Genomic DNA, 15,794 nt, shown 5'->3' with positions numbered 1-15,794 from the left:
AAGGTCCAGGAGGACGCAAGGGAGAGAGGCAGAGGCAACAGGAGGAAGGAAGCATGGGAAAGATACCTTGGTCAATGCCACTTCCTCTCTTGTGCCCGCTTTCCCACCAAGCGTGGCCTCCAGAGGTACGTACCCGCTACAAGGAGAAGAAGATAAGGGGCTAACGTCTGATCAAACCATCTTCTCGACCGCTTTGGCTACCTGCCCACCAGACACGTTCCCATCAACCTAACTGCTGGTTAAGTTCGTAGATAAATGGGTGTTTTTTTGCCGATGACTCAGGCCGTTAGTCGGAGCCCATAAAGGTCAAGCGTTCCCATCAACCACCTACTTTGGTAGCAGGCAAAAGTAAACTCCCCTGTTGGGTAGATGTGCCTGTGTTTCCTTGATTACCTCAGCGAGGAGCACTTTGGAATTCTCGGGCACGTCCAGCATAAATCTGGCCAGTAAGAGTCATTAGGGCTGTGGATCTCAGGTCCATACTACCTGTTAGGGAGCTTAAACTTACCCCTAACACCATAGTACGAATACCTACCTCATACACCTCATCATTGACTAAGGTTCCTGACCGTGCGTCAGTACCTATGAGTGCACACGAGTTCACACCCCCCACCCCCACCCCCAACCGTTGTTTCTCCTTCCAATTGCTGCTGAACCCAAGTCCGCATCGGGGCCTGCCTCAGATTGATTACTGGAGTCGTTTTTTTCTTGGCACTGGGCACCTAAGCTTTGGCCCTTGGAAGGAAACAGTTTCTGGGCAGCAGCAACTGACCAAGTGGTGATTGTATCGTCTCGTCCAATGCATACATAGTTTGCGAGACTGAAGACATCAGGCATTTCCATCAGACAGATACGTTACCACTACCTATCCGCCTGCACCACAGCGCATCCGCAACTCCTGATACACATTGGATTGTACCTTGATGAGACCCAGCCGCCGCTCAATCTGTGATCTCCTCAAGCATCGTACCGAGTGCATCGTTGATCCTTGGTTGCTTCTTTGTTCTCTTCGCTCATCGTGTCCCATCTGCCCCATTCCGTCTTCATGATCCTCGTCATGATCGACAGCGGCACACCACTCACCCGTCCCCGTCTCCAACATGATCTTTCCAGTTCGTATTTGGTTGCGATGACTGACCCTGAGCGCTCTGTCCTCACCACGTCTCTGTCTAGGCCATGCTCACCGCCGCCACAGATTCCACCCGTACTGCCCCGAGTGACCATCTGACACCGGATCCCCCCCCATCATTTTTTATTTTTCCCTTGCCTTTGGCATTGTTGCCCCTCTCATTCACGGTGTGGACTCCGACATAGTGTAGTTGTGAATTCACTTAGTAGTGATGAACTCTATATGGTGTGCCTCGAGCAACCCTGATTACTATCGCCCTCCCTGCCTTGAGATGTCCTCACTAAGCACACTGCACCCACGTTGGCTTTTGAGCCAGCGCCACATGGATTTCATAGAACTTCTCAATAGAAAAGAACAAAATAGACGCAAACCTTGCCCCCTTGAGCGGATGAGCTTGACGCCTCCTGAGGGGAAGCAAGACGGCGCGTTCACTCACCCGTCTCTTCGGCTGACGTGGCTGCGGAAGTGCGCACAACGGCCAGGCCATACCTTAAAGTCTGGCTGGCCGTCTGGCTGGCCATGGTGCTGCTGGAGAGTTAATACAGATGCTTGGGTAGTAAAGCCCCCAGGGACCAAATTCACAATGTTCCAAAAATATCGACATGTATTTGGGATGTGTTTGATTATTGGTGGTCTCCACACCTAGTGCGCTGAAATAGAACTCGACCAAACTGAGAATATGGCTAGGTGCTTTTCCCGGTGAACCTCTACCATCCCACCGCCTTCCCATGCCAGGCCTTCATATGTCGGTCTCCTAAGTACGCCATCCCCTCGCTGGGGTTTTAAAGATCAGCCTAATACAGAAATACAAAAACAGCTCTTAGGCCATTTGTAACCACATGTTCCTTCCCATTGTGCAGTTGCGCCATTGGGATCGCTTGCCCAACACGTCCTTTTCGGTTAAATATAGAAGCGTACATAGTGGTGAATGTTTAGAAGATGGGACAAGAGTCCTCATCCAAGCAGCGCGGAGACATCCATCCTAGAGTCCTTGTCCGCAGCGGAGGGCGAGGTTGGCGGCGGAACCTGCCGAGCAACGCTCCCCACAGGCGAGTTGGGCGCGGTCAAGAGATGTGATGTGATTGATGGCAGACGAATGTGTCCAGCGTCTTTGCTTTCACATGATGCGTGTAGGAGACTGCCAAAGGGAGGAAGAGATCGAGGGGCCGAGTTGTCGTCCATGCGGAGAGGAGCCAGCTGGATGGACGGTGTGTTGCCTCGCGAAAGGCACTGGGGAGATGTGGTGTAGCTGGATGCTGCGTCTGAGACTGTGGATGCCTCGCCATCGAGAACATCACTTCCAGGCGAAGAAGTGGAATTCGGAGATGGGAGAGGTGACTCAAGTTGATAGTAGCCATGACCATGAGCGTAGAATGCAGGGGACACAGGAGAAGACATGCCATGCCTGGCGTAGGGGAGAGAAGCGGCGTGAGAGTTTATGGTGAGTGCCGGGCGTTGGTACGCAGACGAATTGTATCGTCGATCGTCGTAACCAGAGGTGCTCTGGGTAGCTCTGCGGCGGTCGTGACGCTTCCGTCGGTTCTGGCTTCCGTTCCACCAGTTCTTGACGGCATTGTCGCTGCGGCCATGCAGGCGTCGTGCAATCTCTGCCCACCTCTTGCCGATCTCGCTGACGAGTATTTCGATCTGGGCGCCTTCTTCAGGCGTGATGGGCTCATGGTTTAGTGTGGGCTTGAGGTTCTGGTGGAATCGTTCTCTGCACTGCTTCGGCGTCCTAGTTCCCAGGGCCTGGGCAATCCGTACCCAGTTTAAGGGACCCTGATCATTGACAAGCTGCATCAGGTAGGCGTCCTCTTGTTGTGACCACGGTCCTCTCCGCTGGGAAGCCATGGCGATGGCGGTCGTGGGCTGAAGGCTAGAGAAGACTGCCGCGGGAGGGAGAGGTGGAGGCAGTATAAATGTCGAAGCGACGGATGGTTGTTGACAATGTATATGTGTGTGGATGTATGGTTTATATGATTATGCGACGGACGGTCAAGCAAGGACTGAGGACAGTGTATTGGCTGATAGAGTGGCTGATGGAGTGGATGATGGGTGATAAGAGTGAAGGGGCTGAGGAGAGTCTTGGATGAGCGTGGGATGTTGGTGTATATATGTTGTTGAGCAGGTGGAAGCGGCGTGGTGGAGAGACAAGGTGCAAAAGCAGAAGTGTGAAGGTTGGAGAGGCTGTGCGCTCACAACTAGGTGAGTTGTAGCGAATCCCAAATAAAATTGGAGGGCATGGGGGAACGACGGAAGAAAAAGAAAGGTTAAGGTTTGAAGTGAACCTGGTAGAGAGAAAGAGAGGGTGGGAAAAGAGGAAGAAGCGTGAAGGAAACTTAACACCCCCCCCCCCACTACCACGCCCCCCCCCCGGACGGATATGTAGATCAGAGATCAAAGCAAAGAGAGAGAAAAAGAGACCCGAGAGGGAGGGGCAGAGAGAGCAGAGTCCATGGGTGATGGTGGGAAGTGGAGCGATGTTTCTTGAAAATCATCCGGTACATGATCATCTAGCTCCATCAAGTAAGTACCGATAGGCAGCGGTTGCGTACCTGGTGCGTACGTAGCTTCAGTGCCAAAGAGCACGACCCGATGGAGCTGGAATAGGAAAAGACGCTTTCCCAGTTGAGGAGGTAAGTAGAAAATTCAGGATTTGAGGTAGAGCTCAGCACGGATAACTATGGAAGAGATACCTCGGATCAGAAACTGGGGGTGTGAGACTCCTTCACAGGGTGGATGGGAGGGGGAGGGAGAGAGGGAGGGTGTAAAACCGGTAGCACGCACTCGTTCAAGCCAAACTATATCCGTCTTCTTTCAGCAAGACCCCCATAAACGATGAGAAGAACACAGCGATGATACGGTGCCGGGTGGCCCAGGTTTAGGTCTACAGGTAGGTCTCGGTCCAGGTCCAGCCCGCGCAGCTCCAGGTGAGCGAAGTGGAATCTGTGGATTGGGTGGGAGATATCACCTCACTGATCCTCACATGGCGGTACGGAACGGGGCTCGCAGGGGTACGTACCCGACTCGACAGGGTGAGGTATCCGTCGCCCCCTTCCCTCTCTTCTCTCTCCTCACGCTTTCTCGTGGTCGTTCACGCGCACTTCCACCCGCCTGTGCTGCTCTTATGCATCCCTCTAGAGTACCGGTGGCCTCGAGGGCAACCAGAAACCGACATCTCACTGATACATACAACAACTTCATCGTCTTGAACAGGATATGGCGATGGTTCGGAGTAGCGAGGAGAGGCTCTATCCGGTCCCCGGAACCGCAATTAGACTTGAGCAATAGGAAACAATCCTTTCGACGGATGGGCTTGCCCTCACGGTCATCTCCTTTGGACACACGCCCCTCGCGCCTTTCCTTGTCCCCCCTCTCTCTCTCGCTGTCCGCCCCCGGTCCCTGTCGTCCATCCCTATCCCGGTGTCCCGTTTGTGACGCCAATGAGAATCCTTGTTCCCCTGTTCTGCCACTAGCACTTGTAGCGGCCCCGGCCCAAGCCTCGACCCAAGCCAAGCAGCGCCATGGACCCAGCGGGACAGGATTCTCTGATCTGATGCTAGGATGATGCCGCTGCTGGAATCGGGCGCTGCTGGACAGACGGAAGAGGCATGGTGAAAACGCAGAGGGCCTCGATCGTGAAGGTCCAGCTGCTTGCCGCGAAAGAAAAAAAAGTACGATGTGCACCTCTAGAGACATTACATTAGGCGCATTCGGCGGAAGTTAGGTACGTATCGTGTTCCCTCCTCGGGTCTGTCTTCATGCTTGGCATCTTGTTGCAATAGTACTCGTTTTGATGTGTGCGCATGTACTGTCACTCTGTGAACACTGTTGCCCATTAGTTCAGCCAATGCAAATATGATGGGTGTGCCATGCCATGCCATACTGCTCCAGCGGTCGAAGGCGGCATTATGCAGGCCAGTCCGCGTCGAGAGATGTCAAGCTGACGAACTTGGCTAAGCGCATTCGGATAATGTCGAGGGCTTGGGCGTTGTCGTTGACAGTGCGTCCTGTGGCAGTTGCTCGAGTATCTCGCCTGATGGAGCGGCACTCATCTATCTGGCCGGTTCAAACTGGCCTCGTTGGGCGGACGGACGTCACCACAGCTTAATGTATCGTTTTCTTTCGCCCCATTGTCAATGGACGAAGGCAGAGGCACGGGCGACACGTCCGGGAAGTGGTGTATTCCTGCTCCGAGCTCCAGGACCCTCATAGCGATTAACTGAAGCTGACAGGCTGATGTGTGAATACTGGGCCAAGCTCATTCCAGATCAAATTGGGGCCAGCAGGGCGAGTGCGAGTCGCACAGAGCACAGACTCTGCACGCCCATATTGAAATGTAGCAGCGCGCACTGCTGTAGAATCTGCAGGCCCATGGTGCGTGTCCCTTGGGATGCAGTGTAGCCAGCGCCGTGCGCGGCAACGATGCGATGCGGATGCGATGCAAAGCCGACACGGTGGGGTCAAAGGGCCTGTGTGGGCAAGGAATCCTGAAGCGGAGGCTCAGTGGTGTCCGCCCTCGGGCACCACACAGAGAGGAAGACGGAAGGGTTGTTCGAAGTGGAAGAGGAAATCGGCGTGTACCGGGGCCTGGCCTGCTGGAAACGGTGGCATCAGATCCTGCCGCGAAGGCGAGTCCGGTCGAATGACGGAAGCAGAAGCGACGACTAGACGGCAGAACCACACCGAGATGGCATTGCTATGTACATACATCATCCACCCACTCATCACCTCGGGAGGGCCGCGTTCAGCTGGCCCGGGTGAGCGACCAGTGGAACGCGAGGGCCATCATGCTGGCTGAGTGTGATTGGATGTCAGGGTGCTCAGGCGGGCAGAAACAAATGGGCGTGGCAGGCTCGCTCTTGATGATGACCATGTAGCCTGTAGGCGAGGCGGCCCTCGTCCTCGTACCCATGTGTTCGTCCCAGTACGTGCTGGACCGCCATTCATCTGCTGTCGCGCTGTAGGCATGTTTTTAACCACGTCGAGGTCGTATCCCTAGTGGCGCGCGGTACTGAGGTTCGGACGTCGGGGTCAAAGGGTCTGCTCGTGGCTTTGGACAGAGTTGGTCAGCCTGTAGACAATCCCATCCCTTCTTAATCTATGTGTTCGGGTTTTTTTATTCGCCACTGCTTTCTCCCATGTGCTGCGTCCCGTCAACCGTCGACCAGAAGAACTGGCCTCCTCCCTCCTTGTCCGAACCGCCCTGATTCAGTTAGTGGCAGTATCGCTGGCCAACCAATTGAGACAGGCATTGAGTCGCACCTGGAAGGCCTGAGTTTTGGCGAAAGAGTACTCGGATTCAGACAACGGACGCCTGCTTTGACAGGTGAACTAGGCACGAGGAGGAGTAATCTACAATCATGTGTGTCGCCGTCCATGTTGCTGAGTCCATCTGTAGAGAAGGGAGGGGTGCATAACAGAAAGCCGGCGTGGCATTCAATGACGGACTGCCAGGAAGTCTCTGACAGCTGACTGGTCGCTTCTGGCTTTGTCATGGTGCATGGATAGTGCTGAACGGGGTGTAGCGCTGTGGTTTCTTTCTCCGGACGGAGCCGCCAAATCCTGAGAACCCAATCGGATCGTTCAGGGTCTTGCTTGGGTTCGAGGGGGGGAGGGGGGACCAAGGGACCGGCCGATCTGACCAAGGCAAAGCCAAAGCGTCGACATCAACGTCAACGTCAACGGCCACCACTGGACACAATGCGAGCCAAGCTCACAACGCCTGGCAGAACTAGGCTGTGCGACGACGGACTCGTCGATGTCAATGGGGGACCGCCGTGACGGATGGAGCATGGCTCCAATGGGAGAGACGGCCACCTGCTTTATCTCCCCGTGCGTCTTTGCTAGAGGTAGCCTCGGACACAACAGAAGAGGGGGCATCGAGATTGAAGTGCGCACGGCAGTTGCCATGATAGCATCCCATGGCGAGCCATAAACGCAGCTATGGTGGCGTCGTCTTCTCGGACATGCCATGACAGCCTATATCTGGGGACGGCCGATACCACGCCAAAAGCAGACACACTGCACAAGTAAGTCAGACTGGATTGTCTGCGTTTGGACAAGCGGAGAGCCCGGAACATCGTTCCGGCGTAATGCAGCATGATTCGGTCGTCGGTGCCAGGCACGGAGCAGGCGTACCTTGTGTGCTGCTAGGGGGCCAGGCCAACGCAGCCTGACACTCAAAAACGGCCCAGAACGATGCCTAGAACATCCATCGCCTTTCCTTGATGTAGATGTGCCTTGTCTCCCTCATACCTGAGGTATCCACTCACCTTGCAATGGCAATGTGAGATGGAAGGTTGGACAGCCCGCCGAGCCCCACCCCCATGAATCTCACGGACATTTGTCACGAAATCCCCATGCTCGTTCCCGGTGCAGTGCCAGCCTTTGACAAGGTTTCCCCAAAGCCAGGGCGAAGAGGGCGCTCAAAGCCACAACGACAGGCTACACTCAATCGAGAAAGGACCGTAGAAGACACACAGATTGACAGACAGTGGCCGAAGTGGTCGACGATCGAGGCTGGGCTAGAGCTGCTTGACCTTGAGGTACGATAGAGAATAACGAAAGAACAAGAGGCGAGACGAGGGCCAGGGCCCGCAACGGGTACTAATCATGGTATGTTGCCCACAAGGCCGTTCATTGGAGTAGGTGTCCTATCAAGTGGAGATGCGTTCGATTCCTGTCGGCGTCAAATGGGTTTTTCGCTGAACGACTCATATTCTAAGGCAAGATGGGGGGCAACGACTGCTGCAGGTATCTGTCGGGGGCCGGCGGTCGTCGATGCACGGGAGATTTGGCATTCCGTTCATCCAAAGGTAAACATCTTAGAGATCCCGAGCCAAGCAACAATGTCGAGTCTACATTGCTGTTGGTGGTGGTGTTGATGATGTTGATGGGACGGGGCCACGTCAAATCACGGCAACATTCCGACGGAGGACAAGGTGTAAAACATCTGACACGTCCGTCGTATGTTCCTTTGGCTTGTTATCGACGGTGACGTTGAGGTCTGGGCTGGCCAAGTTCTTCCCTGCTGAATTATTTGACCAGCTACTTGTGCGCAGACTCAAGCACAGGGCGTTCAGGTCAGCAGAAGGCCTTGAACTGGAGTATGGAACATAGCGCACCGCGCACAGCGCGGTAGCAGGAAACGTCAGCGGCCGAGCGTCGCGCGCATTCGCACTCGCCGCACCTTCCAGCAACTGCCCTAGCATCTTGTCTGTGGTAACCTATGGTAGGCACTTTACATGGGTACGTAGTTACCCAAGTACTCTGTGCACTTTGCTAATATCCTAGGTACACAAGGCGGGACACCGCATGTCCCGACCCGGGCTAAGGTATGGACGTTTGCCTTTCCGGGGTCCAAAGTTAAAACGGAAGGCGAGAGATAATATGGACGATGCCGAGATGGGACGCAAAGTCGATTCGCCGACGCACGCAGGAGAGAGATCAAATATAGTCGAGCAGGGTTCATAGTGAAGGAAGAAAAGAAAAGAGGCAACGACGACAAACACAAATACAATTTGAAATATAGATGCATACCACGTGAGGCGAAATACAGACACGGACGCGAATCATCGCCCACCCAGCAACGTTGCATTAACTTGGGTGAGGTGTGAGTGATTCAAAGTCGGCCATGTCTACCACCCATCTATACCCTTCAGCCAGTACCTAGCTAATATATATGCTGGGGCGGGTGTGTCCTGCATGCATTCTTTGCTTCTGGTTGTCCCGCCCCCCATCTTCATCTTGTGTCGTATGTAATCGCGCAGGGGCAGGACATGCAGTCGAGGGTCAGGTACACAAGTCGGCCCTATCAGAGCACGGGGCATGTAAGGCGGAAAAATAAGAGCTGCTCTCGGCTTCCGTCGTTGTCATTTCCTTTTCTGTACATGTTTGGCGAGAACAACACAACTGACCCTCCTTCCCCATTTGGCATGTTGTTGTTGTTGTTGTTGTTGTTGTTGTTGTTGTTGTTGTTGTTGTTGTTGTTGTTGTTGTTGTTGTCGAATACTGGAGACGGGGCCGATGCCGAGGCCGGGACGGACGGGGATGGGCGCTCTGCAAACACCTCGATGCGGGTTTAATTGCGGGTTGGTGGTAGCGGGCATGCCGCCAAGTGCTGAGAGTTACAGTAGATATTATCAAGGGCTATGTCTCTTTCTTTCTTTTCTGGTTCTCTGCCATCCTACCTTTTCAGTATAGACGTGCGCTCAGTAGAGTTGGTAGGTATTCGTACATTGATGTGGGGGTATCCATACAAGGTATGCGTGCGTGAGGCATGAAGAGAACGGCGAGACTGGGCAAATGATTGGACATTACCGCATGACACAGCTTTCTTTTCTCTCTCTTCCTCTCCCTTCCTCTCCCCTGGCTCCGTTTCGGCTGGGTGGATGCCGTGTAAAAATAAATCGCGGTGTGTCCCCCAGTCCTTTGCAGATTTCCAATGACCTGGTCCTTACCCGGAGGTACATGCTGTAGTCACTGGTGGTGCAGTAGCGCCGTCATGCATCGTAGATTGCTCTGGGTGGGGAGATACGTGCGTAGTACACCACCTGAGTGGGTCCAACAAACGGCAAGAACCACCTGCCCAATGTGGCTGGCAATGCGAGAAGAAGCGAAGATTGGCGTTGTCAGTTGGTTCAACGCGCCTCGGAATCCAGAGTTCGTCTTTTTATTCCTTTTCCTTTTTCTTCCTCTGCCCCTTTTCCCTTGTTGTTTTTGTGGATGATGTCAAGAAGACGACGCAAATCATTACGAGCGTAAGCTGTCACTCTGGACTGGGCAACGGGGTCTAACGGACGAGGGTGGTTTGCACGCAGGCTGGAATGAGGCTTTCGATTCGCACCCCAATCTGCAATCGTCCGCCTACCTTCGTTCTCGTTGCCACCTAGGCTTAACCATATTATCTCACTTCTTGCAAACTGTAGCACCGTTGCCGGGCTTGTCAAATTTGTGCCGTAAATAGTCGGGCGAGAGATGCCCGGTACAAGCGGGTCTGGATGAGCCCCGTGCAACACCCGCCCCGGGAGTAAAGAGGTCGATCGCAGAGGTTCCCTTCACCGGGCCCATGGACATTCTTTCAAAACAAGCCAGCAGGTGCGTTCCCTCAAGAGGCAACCTCAAGAGTTGCACGCTACGTAGCCATGCTACACGATGTATCTAGATCCACGCATGGCAGTTGAATCGATGGCGGCGAACCGAGCTACAGCCATGTCCTACGGTATCTATCTCGAGAAAGGGCCGTGTTGGGAGTGGAAGAAAGACTAGAGTCGTTGGAGTGGGCAGGGATGCTTAGAATGAAGGGAAAGGCACGAAAAGCCATGTGCAGAGAGGCTTACACACTTTCTTGGCTTCTGGGACAAACCAAGGCTCGGAGCCGGATTGCTGGGTCCAGGAGTTAATAGGAAACAAACGCGAGAACACACCAGAGTACTGAAAGTATCCGTACACGCCGAGACAAGGGGGGGAAGAAGAGAGGTACATTGAGCAGGTAATTCTCTCTCCGACTCTGTGTCAGGTCCGCTACAAAGAAAGGAAGTCAACCAAAGCAAGGCGCACTCAATTGGCCTCGGACAGAGTGTTGGATCACTTCTGTTCGTATCCTGGCACTGGGGCCACCGGCTCGCCTCGTACCCGGTCAGCCGACCTGCTTGCGGTCCAATCTGTCGGTGCCAGACCGCCAGACAGGGAGACAACGGCTGAAGCTCAAGCATTTTGATCTTGACGCAAGACAATTTAAAATCCTGGCCTGGTGCGAAGATAGATTGGGTTATCCATTGAACCACAAATATCCAATCCGTCGCCAGCTGCTGCAGCCAGCAAAGCGTCGTGCTGAGATAGCGTCACTCTCCGGCTGTGCCTTATTCTGCCTTTGTCCTTCCCCATTGTCCTTCTCAACGACTCTACCGGGCCCGGTCAAGCCCATCTACACCTCCAGTTGCTCCAACATGCCTCAGCCTCGATCCAGCGAGACAGGCACCCATGGACGGCGCGACGTGCCCGCATCCATAGCCAGCCCCAATCCGACGGCCACGATTTGCTGCCGATCCCAACGATTGCAGCACACCATCGTACGCACGTACACACTGCGCCTGATTCGATCCCTCTGATCTAGTCTGATCAAGGCCGCTACTAAACAGTCAGCCGATCAACCGCATGCGGTCAAGACTTGCTGCCTACAAAACGCTGCTATGGTTCACCAGTACCTTGCTATCGCCAACTGTTGAACGGCCTTTTTGTGGTACCTCGCCGTGTGCACTCACCGGCATCACTCAAGCCTCGACGCATGCGGATGCTGCTGCTTGCAAGCTCCATTTGTCCGGCCTCACCTAGCTAACCTGTACCAAGTGGGATACAAAGACTTCCTCCAAGCATAGCGTGCCAAACACCCAAGCCATGAGCTCTACCTGCCTGTTGCAACGCCCTGTCATCTTCGATGAATCCCTCCGTCTTTGCCTGGCTTACTAACTAAGCCAGACAGACCCCAAGCTCAAGCTTGTCGACCCCGATGCAAATTCTAACCAGTCGGCTGGGTCCATGGCTGACATGGGTCATAAGCCGTCAAACGCGGGTGGACCACAGCCATGGGTCGCAGTTCCAAATACACATCTCTTCGCAATAATCCTACAGATACGGATATCAACGGGAAAACGCGTCCACATCGAAGGATTCCGTCCGGCAGCCCGCATCAGGGATTGCAGGTGCATCGCCCAGGGCAGAGTGCTCCTCTATTCAGCCAGCTACCATCCAAGCAAGACTGGCTGACAAGTGACAGTTAAGGAACTTGGTTGTAGATGGAGAAAAGCAATGGCTTGAAGAAGGGAGAAGCAACGGGTCCCAGCAGGGATCGTCCAACAACCGCAACGTACCTAGTATGGATCACACCCCTTGACCCGTGTGTGGGGATCCAGAACGAACTCCATAATGGGAGCGCAAGGGGTGAAGTGGCTTCCGGTCGTAATCATGGTACCCCTGATCAACGACACACATACACCCCGTCCTCTCAATAATTAATTGTCAAGCCTCTATGACGGATCGCGCGCCCCTCCTACTTCTACCAGGGTTGGCACTAACGCTACAGCACACTAGATGTCTGCCTGCGCGCCCCCCTCGGCAAGGGGCTGTACGCCATGGTTGCTTGCCTGGTCCTCCGTTCCACTGCCATCGGACAGACTGGTTCTGATGTTTGTATTGGGGTTTGTTGAAGGGCGGAAAGGAGGAATAGGCGCCTACGTTCATCACGATCGTCATCGGTGCAGGTATTCCAGCGTCGTTGACAGCCCGGCTGACTTGATTCTGTCGGGCACTGCCATACCGCACTCGTCGTCTTATTTGTTCTAAATCCATACAACGGCGTAGTTCAAAGACACGCCGTTTCTTTGCCAACATACCATCCTTCAAGTAGTACCGTCGGTATGCAGGCTCCTCGATTCTCGCCAAAGCGAAAATTGGAGGGGAAGCAAGATGAGGAATCACCTCGAAAGGGGGAGGAGGCTCGTTGCCTTCTACCTCCGACCATTTTCTCCCAGGGGTCCAGAATTAACCCCATGATACCAGAGGTCGAAGCGCCGTGATACAGCACACTCGACGGATGCATGTTCATGTCATCCACCAGGTAGAGGGCACGGATGAAAACGCTGCTCACCCACACCCGAACCGCCGGACAGACAGATAGGCTAAACTACCGACTGGCTGGTTGCACCTGCCGGGACCGCCAGACCCTAACTGGCATGTCCTCCGCAGCCACTACAGCCGCCGGCGTTCTGCCCGGTCAGAGCTAAGTTTTCTTTTGAGGGGTGGCTTGCTTGCTTCAAAGTTTGGTGCGCCCGAGGGTTTGGTAATACACCGGCGACTAAGTCATTTGGGACTAATGGGCAAGCTGCGTCAAAGTCGCGTCCCGAAAGCCGTTGCATCCTACCCAGCAGCATGGTCATGGGCATCGAATAGGCTCGCTGTAACGATGAACGGACGACCGACGCTACAGAGTAGGTAGTTGACGCCAGTGACACGGTACCTACTCTCTCTATATTTCTCTCCTGCTCTCCTCTACCATCTTCGTACAGACAGACGCCATACAAGTGCTGATGGTCCCTACTATAGGCTTGGATGTGGACAACGGGCAATTTGCCCAGTTCGCTTCCGACGTTTGCTTGCAGCTACGTACTAGATTCACTTACTGCAATCTGATGTCCTGAATGTTGCGGGTAATGGTATGGGAAGGGCTGGAGATGCAGATGGCAGACACCCGCTTTGGTCCACGTTGACATTGCGTGGGTTTCTGAGAAGAAAGGAACGCCCCCTCTATCGTGCTCAGGATCAGCTCCGAACTTGGTCTGTATCTCCACCTATGCATGCCACCGATGGCAGTAGCGTGCATTTTGTGGGATTTCGCTGCGGGATATTACATTTGGGTGGCACTGAGCCAAAGATCCACCCACGCTGTCGCTCCCCCTCCGTCTTTCCTCCCCTTATTCTAGAGGCTAGGCCATGAATGGATATAGCAAGCGAGCTTTTTTGCCGGCTCGACTCTTTTCTGAGCATCTATTTGCTTTTGCTACCCTGTTCTTGATTACCCCTTCCTCAGCTGACACTCCACCAAAGCAGTTTCCAGAGGGCATTCCCCTCCCTTTCTACCAATGATCTCCGTCCAGGGCCTCGGAAGAAACCCCAGAGAAAGTGGCTGACCAACTTTTCGGGTCCATGAAACAAGACAAGAGACGTCCCACCACGACACGGCCGATGTCAACCTGCATCTATTTCCATTTGGGCTGGGGCTCGGACCTGCGTAGCTACAATTACAGTATTACCAGCTGGTCCCTCCCTCAGGTATGGCAGCCCGGGCTCTTATCTGCAGGGTAGTGTAGACAAGTACCATAATTCCCGCTTCCCGCTTTCTTCGTCCTAGGTATCGTGATATTCCTCAATCACTTTCGAAGTTCATCGCCGCTCCCCTAACAACCATCGTTCACTCCGTCTTGTCGTTTGCTATTTTACCTCATTCCCCAGCTCTGTCAAGATTGTTTCTTCCCTTACCGGAAACCCCTGCCCGTCAATATGTCAGTATCAACCTCTCCAACCCCGTTCTCTCTCCCTTAGGGTCTCTGACAAACGCGCCTATTGCCAGCCAGCCAGCCCCGGCGCACGATAGCTACCTGGTTGGTTCTACCGGCAGTTGTATCCACAGCCCCCCATGCTGCAAGCTAGAAGGTAGAGAGGCAAAGTCAAGAAACCACTCCACCCCTCTCAAACGGGGCCCCGCTTCTCTTTTTCCTAGCTTTATACCCAGCTCTGCTTCGTCAACTCAACGCCCATCTTCAGCGTGAGGATGTTTCGTTCCTGGCACGCATCCCTTGATCGCCTACACATCATGTATGCGTGTTCGAATCAAGTGGGATATCGATGGATGAAATATGTTCCTGTGTGTGTACAAAGGTTCCAGCCTCCTGAACAATACTCCGTTTCGTGACCCGCCGCTGCCGATGCTACGACCAGACGGTGCCAAAACATCCGCACAATGCGGCTAGTTTCAATCATTAGTTGCAAATGTTGCCCCACGGATATGAGCCGCCAGACAGGAACAACCAGGGGTCCATCTCATCTCGCTGCTCACATAACTAAACATTACATCTTCGCCAATCACCCGTCCCGTCAGTGACAGTCCCGGTCCCTTCCTTCTCCTTCCCTTCTTGACCCGAATCAGACGATATCCTTCTTTGCGGTTGATGATATGACAAACTTACTTTTCTTTTTGTTGCCGCTTGCGTATTAACTCGCATTGAGCATCTGGTTATCGTCTGTCCTCTTCGAGTGGGTATTCGTCTATACCAGCAGCATTTGAACCTTATTTCGACTTCCCAGAGAACCAGCCATTGTCAGGTTAACGATTCTTCCACGATTACATAATATTTGGAATCTTACACGTCTGATGAGTGTCGATATAGCGACAATCACAATGACCCATGGCACGGATGGGCGGCGGTCCTGCATCAGGGGCCACTCCCTACCAACACCTGCCATCACGACTTTGAACCACCAGCCAACCAGCTACAACTTGGTCGCCAAGATTCCCCTCAACCTTGGTGATCTCGGTCCACTCGAGTCTTGAACTGCCCAATACACGCCCACGAACAACATGTAAGGATGGACGACGAGCGACGACGTACGACAAGCGTGCTACTCTACTCTGTATGTATACTCTCACACTCACGCTTCTCATAACCCCCTCCCAAAGCAACATTAGGTCATGACTTAAAGCAGCAATGCAGGCCATCTCGTTTCCCGCGGCCTGAGAGCATCGAGACGACGAGCTCGACGTTCCCCCCTAACAGAGACCTGTGATCCTCGCTTACGGCACACTTGCTACTTCTCCTCATCCCACCTCCTTACCCGAGAGAGAATCACCCATCGATTTTCATGTCTCTGGTTGGTCGTGAACGCCACTGATAGTCGGGAGAGCCAGGGGAGGGAAAGGGGGTCCAGCGGCCATGCCGCTACACAGCTGCTCATGAGATGCTGTGGAATGAGAACCTGGGTCTTGGCGCTGTAACGGCCGAAAGTTGCCGTAGTGCCGAGCGAGAAGCGAAGAAAGGCATACCTTGGACCTAGGTTGGTTCACAGAAACAACAACACCAAGACTCATGCTTCGTGTCTCAAATACGCCCCG

At 53.9% G+C, this 15,794-nt stretch overlaps 2 protein-coding genes across 2 annotated transcripts; both read right to left on the bottom strand.

The window, feature by feature from the left end:
- Positions 1 to 1,740: 1,740 nt before the first annotated feature.
- CDEST_14667 (Putative SANT/Myb domain, Homeobox-like domain superfamily protein) lies at positions 1,741 to 3,442 on the bottom strand. Its single transcript, XM_062930823.1, has one exon. The coding sequence runs from the start codon at positions 2,978 to 2,980 to the stop codon at positions 2,084 to 2,086; it is 897 nt and encodes a 298-aa protein (XP_062786874.1). The 5' UTR covers positions 2,981 to 3,442; the 3' UTR covers positions 1,741 to 2,083.
- A 4,598-nt stretch (positions 3,443 to 8,040) lies between these two features.
- CDEST_14666 (uncharacterized protein) lies at positions 8,041 to 8,343 on the bottom strand (the record flags this gene model as incomplete). Its single annotated transcript, XM_062930822.1, has 1 exon — positions 8,041 to 8,343. The coding sequence occupies one exon, from the start codon at positions 8,341 to 8,343 to the stop codon at positions 8,041 to 8,043; it is 303 nt and encodes a 100-aa protein (XP_062786873.1).
- Positions 8,344 to 15,794: the final 7,451 nt, after the last annotated feature.

The sequence above is a fragment of the Colletotrichum destructivum genome, chromosome 10 (assembly GCF_034447905.1).
Source record: "Colletotrichum destructivum chromosome 10, complete sequence".
Taxonomy (NCBI): Eukaryota; Fungi; Ascomycota; class Sordariomycetes; order Glomerellales; family Glomerellaceae; genus Colletotrichum; species Colletotrichum destructivum.
The sequence above is the reverse complement of the archived record's forward strand: the minus strand, read 5'-3'. Positions and strand labels throughout refer to the sequence as shown.